Source organism: Rutidosis leptorrhynchoides, chromosome 6 (genome assembly GCF_046630445.1).
Source record: "Rutidosis leptorrhynchoides isolate AG116_Rl617_1_P2 chromosome 6, CSIRO_AGI_Rlap_v1, whole genome shotgun sequence".
Taxonomy (NCBI): domain Eukaryota; kingdom Viridiplantae; phylum Streptophyta; class Magnoliopsida; order Asterales; family Asteraceae; genus Rutidosis; species Rutidosis leptorrhynchoides.
Window position 1 is genome coordinate 394,495,408 of NC_092338.1, and position 10,031 is coordinate 394,505,438.

At 34.5% G+C, this 10,031-nt stretch overlaps 2 protein-coding genes across 2 annotated transcripts; one reads left to right on the top strand and one right to left on the bottom strand.

Moving 5' to 3' along the window:
- Positions 1 to 4,181: 4,181 nt before the first annotated feature.
- LOC139855132 (large ribosomal subunit protein eL37x) lies at positions 4,182 to 5,786 on the top strand. The gene is made up of 4 exons (XM_071844378.1): positions 4,182 to 4,256; positions 4,401 to 4,536; positions 5,480 to 5,581; positions 5,678 to 5,786. The coding sequence occupies exons 1-4, from the start codon at positions 4,254 to 4,256 to the stop codon at positions 5,722 to 5,724; spliced, it is 288 nt and encodes a 95-aa protein (XP_071700479.1). The 5' UTR covers positions 4,182 to 4,253; the 3' UTR covers positions 5,725 to 5,786.
- A 986-nt stretch (positions 5,787 to 6,772) lies between these two features.
- LOC139853065 (GTP-binding protein At2g22870) lies at positions 6,773 to 8,902 on the bottom strand. The gene is made up of 4 exons (XM_071842433.1): positions 8,260 to 8,902; positions 7,618 to 7,687; positions 7,310 to 7,472; positions 6,773 to 7,025 (listed from the first exon to the last, which is right to left on the bottom strand). The coding sequence occupies exons 1-4, from the start codon at positions 8,714 to 8,716 to the stop codon at positions 6,807 to 6,809; spliced, it is 909 nt and encodes a 302-aa protein (XP_071698534.1). The 5' UTR covers positions 8,717 to 8,902; the 3' UTR covers positions 6,773 to 6,806.
- Positions 8,903 to 10,031: the final 1,129 nt, after the last annotated feature.

The window sequence follows — 10,031 nt, forward strand, 5'->3', positions numbered from 1 at the left end:
TGGGGCAAAGGATGGATGTGTTCCATATGCGTACTTATATAAGTTTCTATCGTGAACCAATGAGATACAAATTGAGTAACATCAGCTACTTCAAACAGTCGTGCTGCTGCAATAACATGTCCGCAAGGTATGCCTGATCCCTGCCACTGCCCACATGAACAAACTTTATCTGCTAGATTAACAAGGCCATTTTTTCGTCCAACGCGCACATCTACTAGATTGTTTGTCGATGGAATTGCTTGCCATCTTCTTGACTTTTTCGTCCTCTTAGCTAGTTTATGTTCAGCATATGGAGTAACAGTTGAAGTAAGACTAACCAATTGGTTGCGATGTTTGAAATACCAATCTTGTACCGAAGCGCGAAAAAATTCCAATAACATGCAAACAGGTAGTTTTCGAGCATGTACGGATAGTGCATTAACAGACTCTACACTGTTGCTAGTAAGGTATGAATACCTAACATGTTCCGCTCTACTTCTAGACCATTTGTGGAACCCGACATCACTTAATATTTCGTAAGACGCTTTCAATCTTCTTCTAAATACATTAAGATGATCCTCAAAATCCAACGCACGATAAGCTTTGACCATTTTCCAATAATGTCATTCAAAATATTTGAATTTGTTGGATTTACTTTTAATGCTTGCAAACAAATAGCGAGCGCAGAAACAGTGAAACGCTTCGGGGAACACGGTTGAAACACCATGTGCTATTGGCAAACCTCGATCTGAAATAAAAGTAAGCTCTGACATACGATCACCCATTCCCCAAGTCATCAAATGGTCTCGTAGGTTGCCCAAAAACCAATCCAAAGACTCATTTGTCTCGCCGCCAGCAATTCCATAAGCTAATGGCAAAATTTCATTATTGCCATCGATCGCAACAGCAACTAAATTCGTACCCAAATATCCTGCCTTCAAATGCGCTCCATCGACGATGATTATCGGGCGACAATGTTGAACAAATGATTGAATCTGCAGGAATGAACAATGTTAAAACAAATATGTTTTAAATTTTTTAATCGATACACAAGGAACGCAAACATTAAAATTGTTATTAAATGGTAATAGTGATACTTACAACTACGCTAAGGGAATAATAACACATCAGAAATCTATTTTCTTTGTCTGTGATCAAATTCATTACGCTTCCGGGGTTGTGAATCTTAATGTTATGTAGGTAAATTGGAAGCATTTGGTACGACTCTTCACTACTCCCACGAAGCATCTGTAATGTATGACATTTTGCCCTTCATGCTTGATTGTAAGATATGCTGACACCGAATCGGCTGCCTATATCCGCAAGTATATCGTTTGCTTTATATTCCCGGTTTGCAGATTTGAATGAATCCACAAACATACTACCCAACACCTTTTTGGTTGCATGTTTATTGTTTCCCATAATTAGTGTGCGTGAGCATGTGTGTACGTCATGCAGTTTCTTTACCATAAAGTTTTCAGTGAATCGTATTCTGTAAGCACTACATTTCCACTCACAGTTTGGCAACACACATTTAGCGGTGTATCGAGATTTGTCTGACTTTACAGGCTTTATTTGGAAGTTTTCTTCAAGACATTTTGTAAATAGGGTGTTTATAAACTCTTCTTTGTTCAAGAAAGTTTGACAGACTTTAATTAAATCTGACACCCTATACGTAGTTGGTATTTCAGTCGTCTGTTCGCGCTCTTCCTCATGCTGACTCAAAAGAGTTGGCATATTCCAGAACGGATCTTGCTTTTCTTCTTCATATTGGAATTCTGCGTCTCGGTCTTTTCCTCCATCTGAATCACTATCTTCGACAAGAGGTACCTCAAACGGGTGGTCTAATTCTTTAATTTTACATACGTTTTCAAGACCATAGTTATGCAAATCAAACTCTTCTGTGTTTGATAGTGGCAATTCAGGTTCTTCCACTTCCAAATTGTTACTTGCGAGGTTTTCTTCGGTATCATGTTGTAGTAAGAATTGTTGTGGTTGGTGTTTTGGTGGTTTTGGTGATTTTGGTTTTTTTGGTACCTCTTTTTCTTGGTTTTGTTGTAGTAGTGGCTGGTTTGTCGAGTATTTTGTTTCTGAATTTCGTTGTGGCTGATGCATTATTACTCTATCGACAATATAAATATCAATAGGACCATTTACAATTGCATATTGTAAAAACTCTTGAAAGTCTTCATCATCATCAGTAATATCAAAAACTTGATTATTAAAAATGTATCTCATTGAAACAGCTGCATTGGGTGGAAAGTCAATCTTTTTAAGAACATTTTTTAACAATATTCTCTGATTCATTGGTTTTACGGGCGCAATTGGGAGTCTTAACCGAATTCTAAAACAATCTCGTGGCATATATATGGGCATGTTGTTAATGTACTCAAAAGAACCCCCACAACATATATTAACAACAAATTTATCATCATTAACACAATTCATAATGACAAAAATTAGTGAAAAAATGGTTTAAATAGTACCTTAACGTGGGTATAAGCTCTGCATTGAAAACTTTTGAAATTTTTATGAGACTATGATTTCAAAGTCTCAGGGTCAATCTATATATAGGGACAAAATATTATCCGTAAAAATCTAGGATATCTGACGAAATCTTATCCACAAAATCGTATTTCTGATCAGATAAGGTCGCAAGTTCGCAAGACGCAAGGACGCAAGCTTGCGCCTTGCGAGGGCAACTCGCAAGACACCTTGCGTCTTGCGAGGGCAACCTGGCAAATTTTTTTTTTTTGGCTCCAGCGCAAGAAACTTGCTGGGAATGGGCATTTTGGCTATAATCCCCTTTTAGGACTGTCATTAAAAATAAAAAAAAATATGCATAAAGTAGTTCTACATTATGGCGGTTAAAGGGAGTTATTTTTAGGAAATGGATGACTATTTTTAAAGTACACGCATTTTATACATGTCTTAATGACAACTCTAAGGGTTGTCATTAAAAATATCCTAATTAAAATAAATAAGAATTGAAAAGAACTACCAAGTTTTTAAGTTTTTATTGTGGGAAATTGATCAAAATACATCTTTTTAAGGCTTCAAATAAAATACATTTTTTTTTAAATTGTCTTTTTACACCATTCGGTAGACGGGATTCCGTCTACCACCTTTATCTGTCGTCTACTACCATTTTTACAAAGTAGTCGACGGTGAGATAAAGGTGGTAGACGAATTCACGTCTACTGGCAGGGTTAGTAGACAGCGAGAACAAAGCAGTAGACAGACATTTACAAAGTAGTCGACCGTCTACTGCCTTGTTGTTGCTGTAGACTGCCTTGTTGTTGCTGTCTACTGCCTTGTTAGTGTCTACAAGGCAGTAGACAGCAACAACAAGGCAGTAGACAGCAACAACAAGGCAGTACCACCTTTATCTGTCGTCTACTACCATTTTTACAAAGTAGTCGACGGTGAGATAAAGGTGGTAGACAGAATTTACAAAGTAGTCGACCGTCTACTGCCTTGTTGTTGCTGTCTACTGCCTTGTAGACACTAACAAGGCAGTAGACAGCAACAACAAGGCAGTAGACAGCAACAACAAGGCAGTAGACGGTCGACTACTTTGTAAATGTCTGTCTACTGCTTTGTTCTCGCTGTCTACTAACCCTGCCAGTAGACGGGAATTCTGTCTACCACCTTTATCTCACCGTCGACTACTTTGTAAAAATGGTAGTAGACGACAGATAAAGGTGGTAGACGGAATCCCGTCTACCGAATGGTGTAAAAAGACAATTTTTTTTTAAAAAAAAGTGTATTTTGTTTGAAGCCTAAAAAAAGTGTATTTTGAACAATTTTCCTTTTATTGTTTTTAAATTTTGATCCAAAACGATTATTTTCTGACGTATATATCGCCTTCAATTATGACGTATATCTCGCCTTCAATTATGCTGGAACATGACGAAATGCAGAGCGGAGAGCCCCAAGGTGGACTAGGGCGAGTTGAATGCTAACGCCGCCCTTGAGGGCGCGAGTGAGGGTGGTGTGAGGACGAGCCAACGTTAGAAAAACTCTAAGCAGATTATACATTATCCATGATTACATGCTATGATTTGAAGTTACAGATCGACGAAGTTGTAATTGACCCAATATAACTCTTAAGCCCAAAAAGTCAATAGTTAGCCCAATACTCAAATCCGTGAAGCCCAACTTAACACAAACCCTAATTACACCCGATAACATAACAACCTAATTATACTCTGTTACCCGCTTTTCTTATACGCGAGATCTGCTAGGTTTTTTTTTCATCTGCATCTTGAGCCATGGTACAACCCTAATACAAATCAATCTAGCGTTTCTTTTATATAATTATATATTATATATTATATATGTATATATATATATGTATTATTTATGTATAAATCTGTACTTGATTGCTGTATAAATTTTGGTTGTTATGTAATAATTAGGGTAAGGGAACAGGAAGTTTCGGAAAGAGAAGGAACAAAACACACACACTGTGTGTAAGGTGTGGTCGCCGGAGTTTTCACTTGCAGAAGAGTCGATGCTCCGCTTGTGCTTATCCTGCTGCTCGTGTCAGGAAATGTAAGTCACTTTTAGGGTTCTGTAATCAACTCTGTTTTTGATCTGATATTATCATGTATTTGTGTGCGTACAATTCTATGATTGGGGGTTTGGGTACTTAGAATCATTAGTATTGTTGAATGATTCTAGTATTGTTTGATGTTGTATTTGATTAAGTTAATCGTTGATTTTAACATTGATTTGACTTTGGATGTTGCCATTATTATGTTGTATTGGATAAATTAGGGTTTTATTGTTGGTTTGATTGGTCAAATATTAGTAGATGATGCATGTCCAATTGTAGTAGCAGTAGATTGCTATATATGGGACAATATGTTTGATGATTATGATGGATTTTTTATAAAGTAAATTTTACTACTAACAATTGATGTTTATGACCAAAAGTTATTTGACATTTAACATTTTGCCATGTCGATTCAACATTTTTCATTTTGCTACTACTCAGTGTTGGTTTTATTTTGTAGCTTTGACTTGTTCGCTTTGAATTCAATAAATGGTTGTTTAAAAGGGGGCCTAAAGTATGTCCTAAAGTATTGATATCACTAGCTTGATTGGATTCATTTGGATTCATGGTGCTGCCTAAATAGTTCCGGCATAAGAATAACGTTTTGTTAGGTACATCTTACCTCCTTGTACCTCTGGGATTGGGAACTGTTATTGTTGTATTGTTAGTTACATACAAGAACTGATAGTCTGACTACGGGTTTGAAATGAGTAATAAAGTGATCTAGATTAAATGCATCATTTTTATGCATTTGATTGGATTGAACAAATAGAACTGGTTCACAATAAGGGTTCTATAATCCAAGATGAATATGTATGCTTTATCTGTTGGTGATGGAATAGATTATTTCTCTGTTGAAAATATGCGCGAGGATCAACAAAAAGTATTATTTTACTCTATAAATATAATTATATATTTTTCGTATATGTCTTCATTCAGACAACTGGAGTGAGAAGGCAATCAGAAGAAAGACTACAGGAACTGGCCGGATGAGGTACCTTCGTAATGTTCCTCGTAGGTTTAAGAGCGGTTTCAGAGAAGGTAAGCCTGTTTTGCCTTTACTAGCAAAATCTTGTTATGAAAATATCTATTTTCTTGTAGAGAGTTTGTGTTGATCTTGTTTATATTTGAAAACAGGGACTCAAGCCACCCCAAGGAGCAAAGGAGCTGCTCCCAGTGCTTAGATTTGAAGACATCTGATGTATTCGTGAATCAGTTTATTTAAGTAAAACAAGGTTTTGGATTTTTTATGTTGTGTGCTTCTTATATGTAGAATGTGAACTAAAATGTGCTTCTTTACTTTTGATATGAGATAGAAAGCAGATACTTTCTAATGAAATCCAGGTTCTTTTATGCTATGCTTTATGCACTTCGATTTGCTCCGTCGTCTCTCAACCAACTTAAAGTTGATGTTAGTGAGCTAAAATGTGAACTATTGTTTTTTTTTTCCTTTTGAAGAGAACTACAAAATATTGCATCTTTATGAACTGTGTGGAAGCTGATTTTTGTATTCCTTGGAACCAAAAACTTGTGATATGAAATTTGTTATGTATCCAAGTACCTTTTACATAATCAGCTGGTGTCAAATTAGTAATGAACTTCTACATAAATGTGGCGCTTGAGTCTAGATGTTTGATGTATATATTACATGTCTTACAAGTTTGGCCCTGTATGTAAGCTTGTGGTTTCCGGTTTTCGGACACTTCAATGAGAATGTTGTTGCCTATGTAAAGACTAAAGGAGGTTTTATCCTAAACTCCTAAAAAGGGAGCTTAAAGATATATTAGGTACTTTGTATAGTTTTAAAAGGATAGTATGTTATACAAGTTGTTATTTTTGCATGAAGATTATATTTATATCTATTTGCTGTTTCACATAGCATACAATAGCTGTCAGTACAGAGTTAGAGTGGGGTTCATTTGCGTATGAAACATTTTCATTTTCAGGATTTAGGTCATATAATCTTTTGAGATTTGATTGTTCAAGTATCCCATTGTTAGCTTTTGTTCGAAGAACAAATTGATGATAGATCATATCATCAAAGCCATTTCATAGAACCAATCAGTTGAAAACATGATCTCATTTGCACTTCAAAGCTGATCCTTTTGGTATTTTAAACAAAAAAAATAAAGCACATATTAAACAAAGCTAAGAAACAAGTCTTGTAAAAACCCCTTCCGTACGGAAAAGGAAAATACAAAAGTATACAAATTGTATATGAACCTAAAAAGTACTCGTAGTATGTAAACCAAAGTCGGTGCGCAATCTAATGCTTGAGCCAGTAGTTTCGAAGCTGAGACATGTGCAACAATATTTCATCTCGACCTTGATTCGTAAGGCTGCTAGTCATAATCCATGGTGGTACAGTGTCAAAGTATTCACTAATTAAATCTTGAAAGTCTTGCACATTTTCTTCTGGATGCTTTCCTCCATTCTTTTTCTTTTTCCGTTTATCGCATTTCGTAAATATTATCGTCATCGGGACCTTACAAGGAGAGAAAACAAGGATCATCAGTCTTAGTTACTCCGTATATAACTAAGGGTGTGTGGGCACATTTCAATAAGGCAAAAAGCAAACAAACGGGATAAAAAGAATAGAATTTGTAAAAGAAATTAGAAAATGTGAAATTACTATAATAAACCCGTGCTTATACAAATGTGAACGTTACTGTCACGGTGAACAATTACTATAGGTCACAATCATGTTGAATAACAAAAAGGCTGGTTAAAAAACAGTGAATGACATGAGTTTTCTAGATTTAACGGTACCTGATTCTGACCCAGCCAACTAGCATATTCAAGGTCAATTTTTTTAGCGGGAATACTCGCATCAATAAGAAGGAAGACCGAGACTAATGTTGACCGGTTCAGAAAATAGTCTTTGGTGAACTTGTTCCAATCTTTTCGAAGTTCCCCTGGTGCTGAGGCATATCTGTCAAGAGCATTCGTGTACTATTAAAAAACTGGATTGATACAAACTTAAAGGGCAAGCAGTGATTACTTTAACTTATTGACATAGTAGTATATATGTTCCAGGTGTAAGTACTGAGATGATTAATTTTAAATCTTAATCGTACCCGTATCCTGGCAAGTCCACTAAGTACCAACTATCATTAATTCGAAAGTGGTTGATGCACTGTGTTTTCCCTGTAAAAAAAAAAAGAAAAAAAAAAAGAGAGAAAATGGTTAGATAAGAAAACTAGTTATTACGTCGTAATATTATTATCGGAAAGCAGAGGTGTAACACGAAAACAGTGACCGAAGTTGATGGTCTTGGATTCAACAACTAAGCACAGTCTCACAATGAAGCATCAAACTATTTAACAACCATGTTATGAAGAGGTGCCAACTCATCAAAAGAAACTCAAGTTTCGAGCTTTTTCCAAATAAACTGAAATTATACTGTTAAGATTCGCTTCTCACAGACTATGAGACCCTCAATTCAATTCCACAGACACTTATAACAAGCAATTCGTTTTCAATCAAAAGGTCATCGCTTTATTACAGGATTCTATAAGTCAGAAATTGAAGCCATGGTAACATAACAATGTTAATAACCATATTCAAGACTATAACATATATAAATTCTGGTGGGATCCAAGTATGAAATGCATTTCTTCTCCTATTAATGTCTAAAATAACATAAAGTATAAATTTGTACATTTCCAACATTTAAACTCTCACAGAGGCATTTCATCAAACACATGGTATGCATATACCTGGTTTCTTAGAAGTAAGAGCAAGTTTCTTCCTTTTAACAATGGAATTAAGCAACGAAGATTTGCCAACATTCGAGCGTCCAACAAGAGCAAATTCAGGCCACCCATCATTCGGACAAGCATCCGTTTCAACACTACTTTTCACAAACTCAGCTGAAATTATCTGAGCATCTCTTGCATATTTACTCAGCACAATGTTAGACCCTTTCAGGATTCTTGGTGGTTTTTCAGTTAATATTTCAGTTTCTGGTGGAATGAATAGTTTATCTTGTGAAATCTGTTGTAATGGGGGTTCTTCTGAGATTGATATAGTGGATGTTAAAGATGAGAAGGTTCTGACTTTTGGGGATGGTGATGATAGGAAGATTAGGGTTTTGGGTTTAGTGGAAAGGAAGAATTTTGTGAAGAGAGATAAGGAGTGATGGTGAATTGGGGAGTGAGTGAGGAAGAAGGCCATTGTTGATTTTGATCGTTCTCTTGTTTTTGTTTATGTATCATGATTTTAGGCAGGGGGACAAATATCTTCAAGTTGAATATATATGAAATAAATCAATAATATTTTTTTGTTATCCAGATTTAATATAATTTTTGTTATAATTTAAGAGTTTTATAACTACCTTTAGTGGTCTGACTCTTGGCTATGGACTATTGATATTTAAAGAGAAAGGAGAGAGTAATAAATCTTATTGAAATGAATGGTGCAAAAACTGATTACATTCGAACTTATATTTATACTATAAATTTTACTGTGCAATTAACTATTCAAATGCATGCGTAACTATTATTCAAATTGACATCCACAGCCATTCTTGACTTTTGATTTCATAACACTCCCTCTTGGATGACAATTTGTTTTCATTAGAGATCAACCAGTACTCGTTGTATTAATAATAATTTTAATTTTTTTTAGTATAAATACGATTACTATAAATGCATATAGTATAAATACGTTTAGTATAAATACGAAGATTAAGAGAATATACATATTATGCATAAATAATAAATTTTAAGAATAAACATTAGTATGTATGAAATAAATAATGATTAATTGCATAAGTAATCATAAATGTTAGATAACATAAATATAATTGTTAGTAAAGTTAATAAGAGTTAGATTACAGAAATATAATTCAGGCAGTATAACCGACCATATATAACTTAAATAACATAAAAATAAATGTTAGTGAAGTTAATAAAAATTATATTACATAAATATAATTCAGGCGGTATAACCGACCATATATAACTTAAATAACATAAAAATAAATGTCAGTGAAGTTAATAAAAGTTAGATTACATAAATATAATTCAGGCGGTATAACCGACCATATATATAACCTAAATAACATAATATAAATGTTAGTGAAGTTAATAAGAGTTATATTACAGAAATATAATTTTACTTATGATGATAATAATATTTACTTTACTAATAAATAAAAGAAGATATCGTTAAAGAATTTCTTACCTTGATAAGTGACTTGTGCTTGCTTAGATAAACCTTGATTATACGGAGCACTTCGTGCTGATAACGTGTCATAATTTAAGAGTTTATAACTACCTTTAATGGTCTGACTCTTTGTGATGACCCGAAAATTTCCGACCAAATTTAAACTTAATCCTTAAATGATTTAATATTTCCGACACGATAAGCAAAGTCTGATAAGTTAAATCTCAAACATTTTGAACTGTGTTCATGTATTCATTTAATCTCGACCAAATTTCGACGAGTCACGAACGATTGTAAACATAAGATATGTATATATATGTAT